This window comes from Aedes albopictus, chromosome 2 (genome assembly GCF_035046485.1).
Source record: "Aedes albopictus strain Foshan chromosome 2, AalbF5, whole genome shotgun sequence".
Classification (NCBI taxonomy): domain Eukaryota; kingdom Metazoa; phylum Arthropoda; class Insecta; order Diptera; family Culicidae; genus Aedes; species Aedes albopictus.
The window spans coordinates 302,651,702-302,669,395 of record NC_085137.1 but is presented as its reverse complement, the minus strand read 5'-3'; the positions used below and the strand labels follow the sequence as shown (position 1 = coordinate 302,669,395).

Genomic DNA, 17,694 nt, shown 5'->3' with positions numbered 1-17,694 from the left:
ATCTTTATATATGGTATGTGGGGGCAAGATGGGTCAGGGGGCAAGATGGGTCAGTACCGTTTTCAATCGCACAATATATGTTTTGAATCTTTCAATCATTTTCCCAGATGCACGACGAACAAATCACTTTTCCATGTTTTACGATAGTGACCCCAAACTTTTGGCCGATACAGCATTTTGAGGGGTGACCCCAAACTTTTGGTCGATGACATCAAGGATTAATTTACTTAATAACTTTTTTTCTAGATTTTTTAGCTAAGTTCTGTAAAAAGCAGTTGAAAGCTAATAGAAAATGGGTCATATTACCGCTCTCGTCTTAAAATTTGGTCGACCCAACTTCCAGCGACACTGCCGTAAGTTTATATTCATTTTTTAGAAAATTTGGCAACTTTGGGTTAAGTTTACATACAAATTTTTTTGAAAAAGTTTCTTTTAAATCATGTTCAAAGTTTCTTTGACTTATTATCTTTTGAATGAAACCTAGGGTTTTGAAATCGGACGCAAATTGGCGGAGATATGGGCCTAAAAAAATGACATGTTTTTGAGGGGGTGACCCCAAACTTTTGAACGGGAGTGTATGCTCTTCCGAGTTTGGGTTTTAAGGTACCGAAACAACCCTATCTATAAAGAATTGGAAATTCATGTTCGCAATATTGAAGGGAGTTTTTGATAAACGATCATCAGAGATAGGTAATCATATTTACGAACAGTAGAGTTCCAGCAAATATTTTCAAAATCTGCATCACTCTGCGTGTCGTTCAGTAGAAATGTTTAACGTGTTTAACAAAACTGCATGAATAACATACAATAAAACTTCCAAGTTTAAAAAAAACAATTAAAGGGGTTTCACTTAACAGCATAAAATGTTCGTTTCATAAAATTGCATAAAATATTCAAAGATTGCCTTGGTGATCGCGACGTTTACGCAGAACAATATTTAACGTAGCGTTTAACGCCGTTTAGTGAATTCCTATTTATAGATGATTGTTGCTTTGAACTGTAGCGATGTGCGTGTAGAAAAGAAACACGTAGATGTCGACGAATTTATGTCACTATATATTGAAACTTCGATAGAAGTTCGTAAAGAGATTGCTTCCAAGGTTGTTGAGCAATTCTAACGATAAAGATGAATCGAAGAAACAACCAGTTTAAGAAAATCAATGAGCAATGGTTTGTAGTTATTTTTACATGTTTTCACGGTTGTTTTTGTCTTTCTTTTATTTTGAAAGTTAAAAGAGTCAGTTGTATCTGGTGAAGCAGCAAGTGGATAGTGTCTAAGAAAATAACGGCTTATTCATACTTAGTCATCACTCCCTTCCTCTCCAGCTTACTGTTTTAAACTTGAGCACTGAAAAACACCTTCTTGTGTTTTTTTTTCTGTCAAAAAATAAAATAATATTAAAAAATAAATTATAAAAAAGTGTTAAAGCTGTGGCCATTACATTATTACATTTTCAGACACCACCCCCCCCCCCCCTTATGACCATCTGACTTGGTGAAAGTCTCTTACAAGAATGAAAATTACTCTAAATTGACAGTATTTTGAAGTAACTTTGAACTATGTAAAGATAAAATTTAAACTTCAAACAATATCACTTCCTCCACAACCATGCGGCTCCATTGTGACCTGATAGAAAAAAAAAAATTTTTTCGTCCTTAGCGCAAAAATGCGCAAACAGTGACCTATATAGCCAGAAACTAGACAAAATTGCACGTCAGATCCGGGATACGGCGTCGTTTTCTGATGTTTCCTAAACAAGTACTGGATCTCTTTAATACGAAGTTTTTCTTCAAAAATTCATAAAAGTCAATATGTTTGCATTTTGTTAAAACATAATAATTTTGTGATTGAATTCCATACAATCCCTGAAATGTAATGGTTATTCATACCCAAAAACACAAAAAATATTGTCACATTATTCAAGTCTTCCTAACTTTTACAACGAACTCATGAAGGAAGCTCATAAAATAAAGACAATAAATACTAATATTGTAGCACATAAAACTTCAACTTTGAACAAATCTACAAGACTCAATTTTCGACCAAATCTCTTGAAAATTTGGGGTTTTCTTAGTTGAAGTATCTATAATAAAAGAAAAAAAATTGAAAAATAAAATATTGAAGTCGATTTTTGAGGTTTTGTCCGGCTTCCGGCCACTGTGCACCCGTTTCAACTTGCCCCGGTGTACCTTACAGTTACAGGTGGCGCAGATAAACATTACGATCCCACTAGTTGTCTCTTTTGTTTTACCGCTGATCTTATGCAACTCAATTAATGATCACTAAAATTGAGTTGCATAAGATCAGCGATAGAACGAAAGAGACAATAAGTGGTTCGCAATGTTTTTTCTGCGCCACCTGTAACTGTACCTCATTGCGCTCAAATGTCAAAACTGTTTCTTCTTTTTCCTTTATGCATGCGACTACGAAGTTGCCGAATGTGCGTGAAAGTTTACCTACGAAAAAACGAGAGGGAAAGATTTTTTGCTTTTTCACGCACATTCTGATAGTACCTTACGAGGTTTTTCATTAGTGCGACAAAGAGTTGGAATCTCTTTCAACTTCGTAGCCGCGAATAGTATTTGTCCTGTTTTGTGTTGCCTTCACATATGCTTGTGATATGAATTTTAAGCGTGGTTTAACAACAAAAACAAACAACCAAAGCAACGGATGTGTCTTTAAATTTGTGAATTGTTGTGTTGCTCACTGCATTTAATGCAATATAAATTAAATATAAGAATAGTCGCTGCATATATCAAAAGGTTTGAGTGATCAAAAGAGAGAAAAGTAGAAGACATAGTTTTCACCTGAATTTTGGCAGATTATCTGTAGGTAGCCCCTGTTTCATTTTTGGTGCATGATAAATACAAACAAAAACATTCACTTTCGTCTTCGGCTTCGTTATTTGTTAACATTCGGTGAATATTTCATAACTAGTTTCAGATTCTATTACGATATACGAGAAAAGTGCTCTTAATGGGATATGGCTTCGAAAGCAACCAAATCAAAGTTAGACAATCCACAAAACGTAAACCAGACATGCCGACTTTGTATGGGGGAGAAGTCCCTGCAAAATATTGTCAACCACAAGAAGCTTCATCAATGGATTTCAGATTTTCTCTCCATAAAGGTAAAGTATGCAATTGTAATTCTTTTTTTTTTATTAATTTATTTTTTTTTATTCTTATTATTGTTATTATTCATCGAACACGAAAGTCTACATGAATGAACTTAAAAACTAACAAATACATCACAAACTTGAACTCAAACGATTACGGAAAACATCAATATTAACATTAAAATCAAACAAATCAAACACGCAATTAAAAACAGCACATATTCGTCTAATTGGCTCTTGTTGAGCATTTAGTGTATTTGTCAATAAATATGTTTATTTTTGTGATATGCAGATTTCCAGTCAAGATGGGATGAGTCAAGCCGTCTGCGCTATATGTCGAAAAATGTTGTTTAAATTCTACGAGTTTTCAATACGCTGCAAGGTAGTACAAGGTGTATTGCAAGCTAAGCTACGGAGTGAAACTACACGAAAGGCTAAGGAAACTGAATGCCAAATATGTCATAAGATATACAAAACGGAAAAACACCTCATCGATCACATGAGATACCATGGGCCAAAAAATCATGTGTGTACGACCTGCGGAAAAGCGTTTACAAGACGGTAAGAACCTTTTCTTGAGTTGAAAACATATGATATTTGAACTTTTCATTGTCTTGTAGACATCAATTGGATAAACACGTGAAAACTCATTCAAAACAGAAAGTTGAGGTTCAACCTATTCCTCAGTTGGAAGAAAGGACGATTACTGTACAAGAAGGTTTTAAATCAAAAGCTGAACACTGCGAGGCAGATGATTTAACAATGGGTACGCAAAAACAGCTCGAAGATACTGAGTCAGTAGCAAATGAAACAGGGCAATTGAGTGAAAGTTATAGCGATATAATGCTACAAAAAGATGACATAAAAATAGAAATAATTCAGATAGATTCGTCCCTTTTGAACGACCGTGAAGATATTTTAGATGAAAATGCTCAAGAAGTAGGAGACGAAGACGGTCAATTTGTCATTGAGGATATTATTGTCATAGAACAAGTGAAAATAGAGCCCCATCCAGATGATAATGTAGTAACGTTCCCTGACGAGACGTTTACAAAAATGAATGAAGACAACGAAGACGAGACGATCAATCAAAATGAGAATAGTCCACAGTATGACTCCAGAATGGCTGAAAGCTCAAATTTCAACAAAAATATCACTGTAGAAACAGATGCCACAAACGACAATGGTGGGAATGGGAATGGATATGCGTGCTCAAAATGTGATCGCTCTTTTAAACGACAATGCCAATTGAAAAATCATATGGCTAATCACGAAAAAGCTGAAGATTCCAATGATGCTTATGATGAAGCCGAGGAAAATGCATTGAATGAGGATGATGCAGAATCATATCAGGCAGAAAATGAAGATACTGAAGAACACGATTCAAATGACGACAAAACAACAACTGAGGGAACCCATCCATTGACAACTAATAATAGTGCTGTAAAGGATGGATTTGAATGTAATATTTGCCACAAGGTAGTATCGGATAAGAGGAAGTTAAAGGATCACAAAAGGAGTCATAAACCCAAAGATCATGTATGCTCTATTTGTGAAAAACCATTCGTGAGACGGTGAGCAGCTGCCAATTTATCCTATGTGTGATACAATAATTATTTTTGTTTTTCTGCAGACCTGTTATGTTGAGGCACATGCTGACCCATGTATCACGACCTAAATATCAACGAAAAAAGCCAGTGATAGAAGAAGGACCATTTCAGTGTGATATGTGTCAAAAGGAGTTTAAAAGCAAAAACAAACTTCATTGCCATAACATGAAAGTGCATGGGCCAAAGAAGCACGAGTGCAACATTTGCGGATCCAGATTTATAGAGCGGTAAGAGATGTATAACTAAGCTTTTACAGTTAGTTTTTATTTATTTTTAACTAATAACTTCAAAAGACAAAAAACCCTTCGAGTAAAACATTCTCAAAAAGCATAAAACTTCTATCACAGATCAATGAGATGGGAACACTCACTTGGAAAGAGTTACACTCCTTTGCAGTTTTCTCAACTCAGAAGCGTGCAATCGAGAAACGATGTATGGACGACTTTTACCTTGTGATTTCATCTAAAACTTTGCTGAATAGAGTAGGGATCGCACATGCATACCAAAGTCGTGAGGGAGATGCGAAGGCAACTCTACACGAGGTGAATGTAAATTACACTCACCTCGTGGAAAGTCGCTTTCACAGCTCGTAGACGAAATCACAAGGCAAAAGTCGCCCATACATTGTATCTTGATTGCACGCTTCTGAGCTGAGAAAATAGCAAGAGAATGTAACTCGTTGCAAATGAGTGTTCCCTTAACTGTCACAGATAACACATCGAAAAAAAAAATAACCATTTATCTGTCAGTGAACTCAACATAGATATATACAGATGAATACATTATTAGTGAAATTGCGAAAAAAATGTACAGTTCAGGTGAGATTTGAACTCACGACCCTTATACGCTATACAAGCGCTTTTCCATCTAAGCTACCGAGTCAATTAACGACACGGCATTTTGGTTGGTACGAGGTAATTCAAATCTCATTGATCATGCTTCATCTTTTCCCTAAACTGCACCAAAAATATATCCATCCATTTCTTATGAACACATGTATGAAGAGGTAAATCGGGTAAATCGCCAATTTACCAATACAACCCAAGAAACAATTATCAATTTAAGAAAGGTTTCTCAAAGCAGTGTTGTTAAACGATTAGTCGAATTATATTCGATTTAGTTGAAATTAAACTGTTATTCAACTCTTGTTAGCCCAGAAATGGAGAATCTGTTCAACAATCACCGTTCTATAAGCATAACGAAATTTATGTTTATTCAATTATTGTACCTCGGTTATACAACTGTTTTTCAACGTTTAAAACATCAGTCATTTACAAAAATAACAGAAAGTTTTCTTCAACGTTTATTAAAAGAAATTGTATGATGCTTTTTGTATAATCGCCTAATAAAAGTCAAAGAAACCATTATAGCAAACCAGCAGCTAGGGTCATAATAACAATCTTTCTACGACAATTATTCCACCGCAATACAACCAAAACATGAAAATTATTTATATGTAAGGATGTGATGGAACAAATGCTACAAAAATGCTTCGGAAACGTTTCTTAAATATGACTGTACCTATAAATAAGAAAAATAAATTATTTTGCTATATTTCTCATATTTTAATTGATCAATTTTCAAATTACCTATAGAAATGCATTTCAATAACATTTTTATGGAACAACTCACAACATTGTCAAGACTCGAACTCGGGACCTACTGGTTCACTGCCGTCTGCTTCTGCGCTTCTCCATTCTGGATTACATGAATTGGAAGATTCAAAGCAGTATTTAAAGATTAAGTCGAATACGTTTCCGTTCATACGTTGCATAAACATCGCTTAAGTATCATTATTCGACTAGCTGATGAATGTTTGATTAATCATAACCACAACGCTTATTCATCAGCAGCGCTACTGGAAATTTACAGTAGTTGTGTAATCTGTTGTGTAGTCAACGGTGTTGTTTATTGAATTTGCAGTTTTTCAAACCTTTTTAGCTTTGAACACCTAAATAAGTGAACTGTACGTAGTTTTTGTCACTTAATGATGCCGGAATGAAAAAAAAAAAAAAACAAACTGTCCCAAAATGTAAATCTCCTGACCATTGGCGGAGCCAGCATTTTATTTTTTCTTACTCACTCTCCTAAACATACACGAGAGAGCTCGCGAGAGAGAGAAAGATAGAAGAGGAGGCAGCTTGCCCCCTCTTTCATCCCGCTCTTTCTCGTTTATGTTTAGGAGAGAGAGTAAGAGAAGAGAAAAAGCTGGCTCCGCTAATGCTCCTGACATTAAGTAAATCCTGAGTCCGGTCGAGATTGAAACAACTTTCGATTCGTGTAATAGCGAAGGAACGAAATGGTGCGGGAACTACTCATCGATATCACCTAGAGGAGACTCTTCAGCTGCGTTTTTGCTGCTCGGTGGTTTCCGTGGTTTCGCTGCCTTTGGTCAGTAGGTGAGTTGTGGTGTTTTAAAATATAATATAATTATTTGCTGCTGCAAGGCAAATGTGGTGATCAATCCCGTGGAGCCGCCGTTAATGCTCTTGTTAGGCTTCTAATCAACAACCGTGTAGACAAATGTAAACATGGCGAACAATGACAATTAAGTGATACTATTACACTACTAATCAGCTGCTGAATAAATTCATAAAGCAAGTTTTGTTAAACTACGTTTACGCTACTTGTTCCACTGTGAATTATATGTGGAATAGCGACATCCAATGCGTTGGAAACAGCTTGTGTTCTAACATTATTACAACACTCTTAGGCAATTAATGGGAATGTCTAAACAACTTTCCTTAAACTTTTGTTCGATTTGTTATTCAATTACCAATCATATGATGAACAAAAGTGCTGTTTCCACTGTTTGAAAAGCTTATTCGCCACTTTGATCAACCCATACTCTTGTTCAACTATAGGCGCTTTTGTAGAACATTTGTTAAACTGGTATGCTTATTAATGGTTCTGAATTGTTACTTGGGAAATGCTTATGTGGTAGTGATTTGTGTTCAAATTCCTCGTGTTAAGAATTTGTAAGAACTTTGTAAACAACTTTTGTTATCCCGTACCTATATGGATAGGCTTGTAGTAGGTTTCGTGAGATAAAATTTGGAGAACTCAATTTTTGCACACTTTAAAAACTTTACCCTATATATGATTGCGTGTCAAGCGTGTCGATCGAGCTATGGTCTCATGTTATTGTATGATGTGTAATGCAATCTCAAAAAAGCCCTGGCCAAGTTCGCAGGGCCCTGGCCAAGTTCGCAGGGGTTGACGGTATTAAAGTGAAGGAGTTTCATTTTGATTATTGTAATGTAGTGTTCTTTAGTGAAACATATCACCTTTTTAACACTTTAATGCGCCTCCAACGGTTCACCACGAACCGGCTGCTGCAGATGGAGTATAGCTGATCATATGCATCAGACATGCTCGATAAACAGGAGGAACCGCCGGGGCTCAGTAGAGTCTATTCCCAAGCAATAGTTCCAAGTTGGTTGGATTTGAAAAGGTTTTCATGATCGTTACAAATCCTAATAAAAGTATTATAGGATTTGTGACAGGTTTTGGAACCTTTTACAGCCAGCTGACTTCAAAATGTTGTTTGGGCTCTATTTCCCACGTTTCTCGGTTGATTTTGATTAGTAATTTATTGATGTCATAGTCGCTTTTTCGAATTTTTACAATGTTAGTTGATCATATTTTCTTTAAATAAAGCAATTAAAATCGACCGAAAAATCAATACTGGGAAGGAGATTTGCAGCACTTAATTGTGTTGATAGATTCGAAGCTAACGTGCGAACACTTAAACGCATTGTTGACGTCAATGCGTTCGACGTGACATGTTGGACAAAAACTGACTGCTTCATATTAACTGAACAACGTTACATAATGTGTATGACTAGGTTGACATTTCTAGGCTACGCTTGAGAAAATGACATGGTTCATCTAGGTAGTACGGATAGGACAATTGAACGAATTATTTTTAATTATCTCTTAGATGTTCAGAAGTTCAGTTACATGTTTCTGTGGATTTTGGACCGATGACAATTTAAGGACACAAGAGATGAACACAAGTAGAAAACGATTAGCGAAATCAAGAAAACGATTTGACAGAGGATCGACTATATTTTAACATACAGGGTTCGATTGATTCGTTGAAAAAAAAACAAACATACGACAACTGACTTAACGAGGAGAAAAACATATTTAACCATACCACAAAATCAAACAAGGAAACAAACACAAACCGTGTGACCATAACACTACATAGGCAAATCCTGACTGACTGACCAATTGAAAACTTTCCAAGCTTCTACCGTAACTTTCTGAGTCAGTTGCAACAGTGTCTTAATGGATATCATTTTCCGCGTACGGCTGGCAAACTGCTTCTGAAAGATTACGTACTCTTTTCTATCTTCAGGTCTAGTGTAGAGGTTTCAACTCTATTCAGAGTGCAGCTAGAAACCTAGCAAAAAAAAAAAAAAAAAAAAAAAATGTGTAATGCAATCTCAAAAAAGAATTATTTAGGTATATAAAAATCAGTTCATAAATATGCATCTTTGGGACCGTAATATGATTGACGTAACTTTATTTTTCTCTCCGTGAACATCGCAATCTCCAAGGCAATCTATGATTATTTTATTTGCAATTTCATGACGCATTATTGATAATGATAATATTGACTAAAACAGCGATTGAATTCCCCTACAATTCTTCTATTTGCAGTTTTACTCTGAAAATGCACCTGAAATCACATGCTCGATCTCGCGATAGGGAGGAGGACTTTCAGCAGTTTAAACAAATGCTTCAGATGAACACATCTTCTAATCCAGATAACGGTGAGAAAGGAACTGGAGCAGGTTCTACCACATCGTCCCAAACCATACAAAACTCAGGCGAGTTGGCGTTAGAATGCGTGAAATGCCACAAGGCGTTTAAAACTCAGCGCGATTTATTAAGACACTACAAATACAATCATGTGCCAAAAAATCGCCTTTATTGCACTATGTGCAGTTTGGTATTTGTGACAAGGTAAGAAAGCTCTAAAACACTTTTTTCTGTTTTTAATCATATGTTATTTCAAGGAAACGATTGGAACTTCATATGTTAAAACACCAACAAGAAAATGACAGCTCTCAGTCCAAAATGGCGGAAAACTTGAGCGAAATCGACACGGACAAGGTTGTCAAGCAAACGATAGCATCAGTACAACACACAGGATCTACTGATCAGCAAATACAGGATAATAAAGACATTGCTAAAGCTATACCATTCCAGTGCAATATATGTCAAAAGCAGTATGAAACTAGGCTAAAATTATATTTACATCATAGAGCAGTGCATGGTCCGAAGAATCATAACTGTCTTATTTGCGCGATTTGTTTTGCCACCCGGTACGTATTGAAAAAGATTTTCTTTATTGGATGTAATAACATTGCTTTGGGCATTACAGACTAGAGCTAAAAAAGCACTTGTGTACGAAGCAGCACATGAGAAAATTACAAGAGGCACTTGGGAAAAAGTCAGCTGCCGGGTCAACTAAAGATTCTGAAAAGGATCCTAAGGGAGATATAATGGAAACGAACGATCCACTGCTACTAACAAAAGAAGTAGCCTCCAGCATTCAGCAAGAGGTGCAGTGTGATGTGTGTCTCAAGTTTTATCCGAATAAGTGGAGATTGCGCAATCACAAGAGATACCATGGACCCAGGATTCATAAATGCACTATTTGTGACAGAGGATTTGCAATGAGGTAAGCAGTAGAATGTGGCATATCGAGTGAATTTTTTTAAATTACATTTATTTATCCTTTTTGATTTGCATATTTTTTTTATTTATTCGTTTATTTGAAAGGCTCGGGTACCACATGGCCATAACTGAGCCGAAATCGTTTGTTTTTACATTGATTATACATTTTACAATTTATTACTGCCTTAATACTATGTGAGCTTGGGAAGTCGAAGTGCTCGCGGCTGTTTGTATCAGTAACAATTACATCTAAACATGCTTTAACCACAGACAAACAGACGTAACTCTTAGAGGAAATTCATCAAAAACTTTTGCCCGGTGTCATTTTCATAAGTACACTGCCACCTGTTGGTAGAACCGCGCGCGACACTGTCGGCCATGATGGATTTCGATTTGACGTTTTGCTGACACGCACACTACTACACGAATTGCCTGTAGTTTTCGTTTGCATCATTCAGCAACGTGTACACTGGCAAACGTCAAAGCGATCGAACAATAGCGCATCTGGTGGAACGATCGCGCAAATCAAATGTAATTTGAATTGATCGTTAAATGCATGTGCCAAGCCGTTTTGAAGAGTGTTACGTCTGTTTGTCTGTGCTTTAACTTATCAAAAATTATAGTGACACAAAAGCATTCTTATACATTTGCTTTTTTATGTCTTTATTTATGAGATTTTCAGCTCAGAAACATAAATTTGCTTAATATTAGTCAATTTTTAGATTTTTAGCATGTTTCACAGGATTTACTAATATGCATTATCACTGCACGCATTAAAATAGGCCATATATGGCATATAGGTTATATATGTAGTGCTTATAAATCTTGTGTCTACAAGCCGCATTGTAAGCAAATTAAATTTGACTTTATTGGGGTTTGCTTGCTCTATATCTCCGTATTACGGCTTGAAATATGTGGCTACTTGGATTGCTTGTTACTTATCAAAGTCTGGTTTTGTGTAACAAGACTTTTGGTACATGTTCCTGCAGATTTTGGGTAAAATGCTTAATTGGTCCAGAGCCGATCTTTGGGAAAGTTTCTTCTTTTTCTGTCCTTTCTTTTCATTATTATTGAATTAGGATGGCCCCTTTAGTTTACCTACCTTACCGGTAAGACTAAGGCCTGGGTGTCCTATGCCCTCTGCTGTACGTAGGAATCGTCTCCATTCTAATGGCTGTGTGTCTCCAGTTCCGCACTCAACGAAGCGTCCGCAGATCGTCCTCCACTTGATCGACCCACTTAGCTCGCTGCGCACCACGTCTTCTTGTACCGGCTGGATGGCTCTCGAAAACAATTTTATTCGTGTTGCTATCCGACATCCTGATGTCGTGACTCGCCTACCGTAACCTCCCGATTTTCGCGGTGTGGACGATGAGTGATACTCTCAGCAGCTGATGCAGTTCGTGATTCATTCGCCTTCTCCAAGTTCCGTCTTCCATCTGCACTCCGCCGTAGATGGTACGCAACACCTTCCGTTCGAAAACTCCAGGGAACGTTGGTCCTCTGCTCGTAGAGTCCAAGCTTTGGGCCCATCGAAGACTACCGGTCTAATCAGCGTTTTGTAGATAGTTAACTTCGTGTGACGACGAACTTCGTTCGATCGTAGAGTTCTGCGGAGTTCAAAGCAAGCTCGATTTCTCGCCATAATGCGTCTCTGAATTTCTCTGCAGGTGTTGTTGTCGGTGGTCACCAATGAGTCTAAGTACACGAATTCTTCAACCGTCTCGATTTCATCACCGCCGATAGAAATTCGGAGTGCCGGGCGCGGTGATCCTTCTTGGAGCCCTTTGACATAATGTACTTTGTCTTCGACACATTAATGACTAATCCGATTCTTCCGGCTTCATTCGTCAGTCGGATGTAGGTTTCAACATCGTCTCAAATTTATGAGCTATACATTAATATCATCTGCGAGATCAAGCAGCTGAACGGACTTCGTAAAAATCATTCCACTCGTGTTTATCTCCGCTCTCCTTATTTCACCCTCTAAAGCAACGTTGAAAAGCAAGCACGAAAGACCATCACCTTGCCGTAACCCTCTGCGAGATTCGAAGGAACTCGAGAGTGTCCCTGATACTCAAACTACGCACATTACTCGATCCATCGTCGCCTTGATTGATTGTATCAGTTTATCCAGGAATCCGTATTCGTACATAATCTGCCATAGCTGGCCTCAATCGATTGTATCATACGCCGATTGAAAACCGATGAATAAGTAATGTGTTTTCACGTTGTATTCGCGGCATTCCTGCAATACCTGACGGATGGCGAAAATCTGATCCGTTGTAGCGCGTTCAGCCATGAATCCAGCCTAATATTGCCCCACGAACTCTCTTGCAATCGGTGATGGACTGCGGCATAGAATTTGAGAGACTATCTTGTAGGCAGCGCTCAGTAGTGTGTCGCCCTTTTTGTAGATGGGACACACGATACCTTCCATCCATTCCTCCGGTAATACTTCTTCCTCCCAAATCTTGGTGCTACAATGCTCTCACCAGTGCTTCTCCACCGTGTTTTAGAAGCCGTATTTTTTCAACCAGCCTATTTCCTCCTCAATCTCTTGGAGGTTAGGGGCTGAAAAACTTTCGTGCTGCGAAGGCCCCTTTAGTTTAGCTGACACAAAAACCTCAACAATTCTAGGTTACAAAATGTTTTGGAAAGTTTTTGTGAAGCGCATTTGAAAATTTTACCGAAGAAACCTTTTTGCTATCTACTTTTAAAATTCAAGTTGATAGGGTAAAAGCACTAGACTTCATCCCACATTTTTTTTTCTCTGATCTTTGCCACTTCATACATAAAAACAAAGTTTGTATGAAGGGGGCGAAGATTATTGCTGTTACCCTATGTATTCTTGTAACTGAAATGTACAACGCAGCCTAATGTGTAGAAGAAAGACTGCTTTATAAACCCTAAAAAATGTGTATGGACCCTAACACTTTGGCCTCATTCTTCTACCCTAATATGCAGCATGACGTTATTTGTGCATGATCATCAGTATATTTATACAACAACCTCGATAACAACTTTCAATTTCTAGGGATTTCATGTTGAGACACATGCAAACACATAAATCAGACAACAAACGCAAACGGCTGAAACCCTTATTAGAAGGTGAAACAATTAAGTGTGATTTCTGCCCAAAGGAGTTCAAAAACTTTGCAACATTATGGAGCCACAAGAAAAGAACCCACGGACCAAAAAATCATGAGTGCCATATTTGCGGTTTCAGATATTCCCAAAAGTAAAAAAAAATCATTACCTAATTTCTTTTGCTAGTTAGATTTTCGCAATCGAAATAATTTGTCTTCTTACAGTTACATACTGAAAAAGCATTTGGAAATGCACACCCGACATGGCGACAGTGCTGAGGACTATCGTTTGTTGAAACAAATGCAAGACAAGAGGAAATCAACAGTTCCAGTTCCGCAAATCCGGATGAATAATGAAGGACCACTGGAGTGTTCTAAATGTCATAAAAAGTTCAAAAATCAAAAACTTCTAGGACTGCACTACAAATTTCGCCACATTTCGAAAAACATCCGAAAGTGCCATTTGTGCAACAAATTCGTAACAATGTACGACGTATTGACTGTTCTTTCTTCGCGGAACAAATCTATAAATCCCTTGAATTTTAGCGTTCGTTTTGAAAAACATATGCGTACGAAACACAAGAACGAAGATGGTACCACTCGATCCCCAGAGTGTGATATATGTGATGCAGTTTTCCCAACTTACGATCAACTGGAGAAACACATGGAAATTCATGGCCCGAAGAAATATGACTGCAAAATATGCGACAAATCATTTAAAGCATCGTAAGAAAGAGATTTACACTCAAGTAATAAACCGACATTGATGTTATTTTTTTTCTTTCAGGAGACTTTTGGTGAAACATTTGAAATTTCATGAGAATAACACGGGCGATAAGGAAGAAAACAATCAAGACTAGTGGAGAAAGCAAGAAATTGATACGAATCTCATGAATCAAAGATTATTATATAGAGGGGAGAGCGACACTAGTTTTTCCAACCCCAAAAAAGGCGAAAAAAGTAAAAAAAAAGCCACAAAATTTTTGCGGGTTTTAGCGACTTTTTTCGGCGTTTTTTGAGGTTTTTTGGCTTGGCAAAACTAGTGTGGCTCCCCCTGTTATGTAGCAATTCAGTTAACCTACATGATTTAAATTTTGAGCCATAATGAATGCATAAATTTTAAAAATTTCGCTTTGGTTTAGATAGGCTATCAGAAAAAAAAGAATAACACTATACTCTCTAAACTTCATTCAGAATAGACTCCTCCAGGGGGAGCGACACTAGTTTTTCCAAGTCTAAAAATCTCAAAAAAGTTGACAAAAGATCAAAGAAGTCGCTAAAACCCGCAAAAAATTTGCGGATTTTACCGGGTTTTTTCGACTTTTTTTGGGGTTTTTCGGTTTGGCAAAACTAGTGTTGCTCCCCCCGGACTCCTCTTACCCTAATTTGGACTAACAATAGACAACTAGTTGATCAATTTATATTGAATATTTGAAAACTTTTGATACAGCTTACAAAAAGTTACAGTTTGTTACGCATTTTTGAAAAAGTGAGAATTTTGTTTTCCCGATCAATTATTTGTCTATCCATTTTAGTTAGATTAGGTAAAATAAGTTAGATAACAAAATCGCACAAATAAATCAAAATATATGAATTTATTGTTTTTTTTCGGACAATAGAAGCTGGCATCGCGAGGAAGACCTTTTTAATTTGTTCAGTTTTATCATAGATTTGGTGCTACATACATCAGCCTTGGCCGTGTTTCACATTTGCTAGATCGAACTCTATCGCCGCTCTACCCATCATCGTTTTTGGTACGGCGCTTTTTTGGTACCCACTTTCTGGTCGGTTTACCCCAACTTGCTCCTGATTTTCGGGTGTGCGGCTCGTGTGTTGCTAGTGCTTATTTCGAAAATTACACATGTCAAACGAAATCGTTGTTTTTGACGATTGTTTCTCTTTCGTTATCACTTTGCACGATATTATATGTAGCAGCGAAGCAGTGTCGATGTTTCCAGCGCATTTTTTCCATGAATCAAGCAATCAAAACAAAAACATTGGACGCCATGTTGAATTGAATGCTGGGTTGATGATTCTGGCCCCTAATAACACTAAATACACATAGCACTTAACATTACACACCTGAAATCAGTTCACCTTTCGCGGATATCATGTTATTGGCCTTGAGCTGCGACATAATACCGCTGAAATTGTTGGCATTTTTGCGTAGGACCAAATTTTGCTGCTTCAAGCGGTTAACACGTTTTTGTGTATCCTCCAACTGTTTTAAAACTTTTGGCAAGGCTCATTTGCTGAATTCGGGCGACATTGATGCGACATCCTTGATATCACCAGCGTATCGTATTCTACAAAAGAAATTAAAGTATAAAAGTTGAGCAAATGATGCTATTCAACCATATCTTATACCATACCTCTGTAACTGCTTCACTTTAGAGCCTCGAAGTGCAGGAGGATTCGAAAGATGTAAGGTTGCGTGCGGCTCTGACGGGTCTGTTGCCGAAAATGAACACGGAGAGACGAAACTACCCAAAAGTGAGTTCTTTCCACTCAACTTCGGGGTTGCGTGCGTCAAGCCACTTTTGAGTTGATGGAATCGATGTTTTTGTTGGGTTGTTCCCGCTTGCTTCCATGTGAAAGGAATACCTAATTTTAGGTTTTTTTCACCCAACCGAAATTTTGACTAGGTTGTATTCACTCAAATTTGAGTACTGTGCTAGAAACTCAGTTTTGGCTTGACGCACTGAACTGCAAAAGTTGGGCTGTTTCGCTCTTCACTCTCTGACAACATTAGAAAGAGCGCATGAAAAGGGAGACGAAAAAGAACTCAAAATTGAGTTTAAAAGTACCTAATTTTGAGTTTTTAGTTTCTCCGTGAACGGATGCGGGATCAGTACACACCAAAATTTTAGTGCTGGAAATCAGCAAAATTTTGCTGATTTTTTTTGTGCTGTTAGTTCAGCAATCCATCCAGCGATAAAAAATCTGCTGAATATCCAGCAATACCGATCGTCGTGAAAGTGACAGTTCTTTTGCTGGACTTTCAGCAAGCTAAAAACTGATTTGCTGATCAACCAGCAACCGTATGGTAAACAAACTTTGGTGCTTTTTTTTATAAATAATAATCAATAATGGAAATAATAACAAATTAGCTTTCTTTTATCAATAAAGTGCAATTTTGACTTAAAAAAAAAATCAGCATTTATATTTCTGTTCGATAAACTAAAATCAATTCATATCGAAATTTTCTCAAGCGGCATCAACGGAATCGCTGTGCAGCTGCCATTATCTTCTCGTGACATACCTGAAAATCAAAGATCAGATAATGAGACCTTTTATATGCTTTTTTTCAAGAATTCGAACTTACCGAATGCATATGCGATAGTTATTTGACGAGATTTAGTTGACAAGCACCAAAATATTAGTTTTTCACCTGATTTTTTCAAATTAAAATCAATATTTCTTGCACAACACACGCTGATGAACTTTGGATAAAGACTTTTGTGCACAGTGGTTGACAGCTCGAACATTTGCTGATTATCAGCAAGAAATGGATTGCTGATATGCATTCAGCAAATGTTTTTGTTGATTTTCGGTGATTTTTCAAAGTGAAAGCTGATTTTAAGCTTTCTGTCAAGAAAGTTACTGAAAACCAGCAAAAAATCAATTGCTGATTAGCGTTCAGTAAACTGCAAAGCTGAACTTCAGTAAAACATTACATTGATTACTGTATAGCAGCAAAAAAGTGTATTGCTGAAGCAGTTTCAGCAATCCGGATTGCTGGAATATGAAGAAAAAATTTGGTGTGTAGTTGCAGTATTTAATTCGGGTGAAGAGAATGTTTTGCTTTTCACAAAGCCAATCGCTGCTGGCTCGGCCACCGCAAGGTTATCGATAAGCGAAATTTTGTGGCTTGGAGCTGTATTGATGTACTTTGCTCTATAATGAATACACCATTTCGGAATTTGTTTATAGATAGTTCGTTATTTACAACTTACCTTTTTGCATTGTTCAATTCACCGCTTGCTGAAACTTCCACAGACTTTGGTAGTAGGTCATTACTGATGTTGATGAAATGGGCCCTAGAACGTTTCCTAGTATGCAAAACACAAATTTTGGATTTGGGAGACTGTCGACCTTGCTGCTGTTATTTTAGACACCGTGGGTGCTTTTGGCCGCGTTGATATTACTAAATGGTGTCCTACCCAGGTAACCACTAAGCAC

At 37.3% G+C, this 17,694-nt stretch overlaps 1 protein-coding gene across 3 annotated transcripts; it reads left to right on the top strand.

Moving 5' to 3' along the window:
• Positions 1–2,301: 2,301 nt before the first annotated feature.
• Positions 2,302–14,573, top strand: LOC115270234 (zinc finger protein 84-like). Of its 3 annotated transcripts, none has more exons than XM_062852163.1 (12): positions 2,302–2,829; positions 2,939–3,131; positions 3,412–3,680; positions 3,740–4,693; positions 4,753–4,956; positions 9,401–9,706; positions 9,760–10,068; positions 10,128–10,427; positions 13,461–13,664; positions 13,738–13,998; positions 14,059–14,238; positions 14,300–14,573. In XM_062852163.1, exons 2-12 carry the CDS (start codon positions 2,985–2,987, stop codon positions 14,370–14,372), a joined length of 3,207 nt encoding a protein of 1,068 aa, XP_062708147.1. In that variant the 5' UTR covers positions 2,302–2,829; positions 2,939–2,984; the 3' UTR covers positions 14,373–14,573. The 3 variants fall into 3 exon arrangements, with proteins under 3 accessions (XP_062708147.1, XP_062708148.1, XP_062708149.1); XM_062852164.1 differs by having other exon boundaries at positions 2,302–2,833; XM_062852165.1 differs by lacking the exon at positions 2,302–2,829 and having other exon boundaries at positions 2,844–3,131.
• Positions 14,574–17,694: the final 3,121 nt, after the last annotated feature.

Bases quoted from the DNA above. Each gene is read 5' to 3' on its own strand.
- LOC115270234 (XM_062852163.1), top strand. From the start codon at position 2,985: ATGGCTTCGAAAGCAACCAAATCAAAGTTAGACAATCCACAAAACGTA. The intron at 3,681-3,739 runs GTAAGAACCTTT...ATTGTCTTGTAG, and splicing joins GGAAAAGCGTTTACAAGACG to ACATCAATTGGATAAACACG. The intron at 10,428-13,460 runs GTAAGCAGTAGA...TTCAATTTCTAG, and splicing joins GACAGAGGATTTGCAATGAG to GGATTTCATGTTGAGACACA.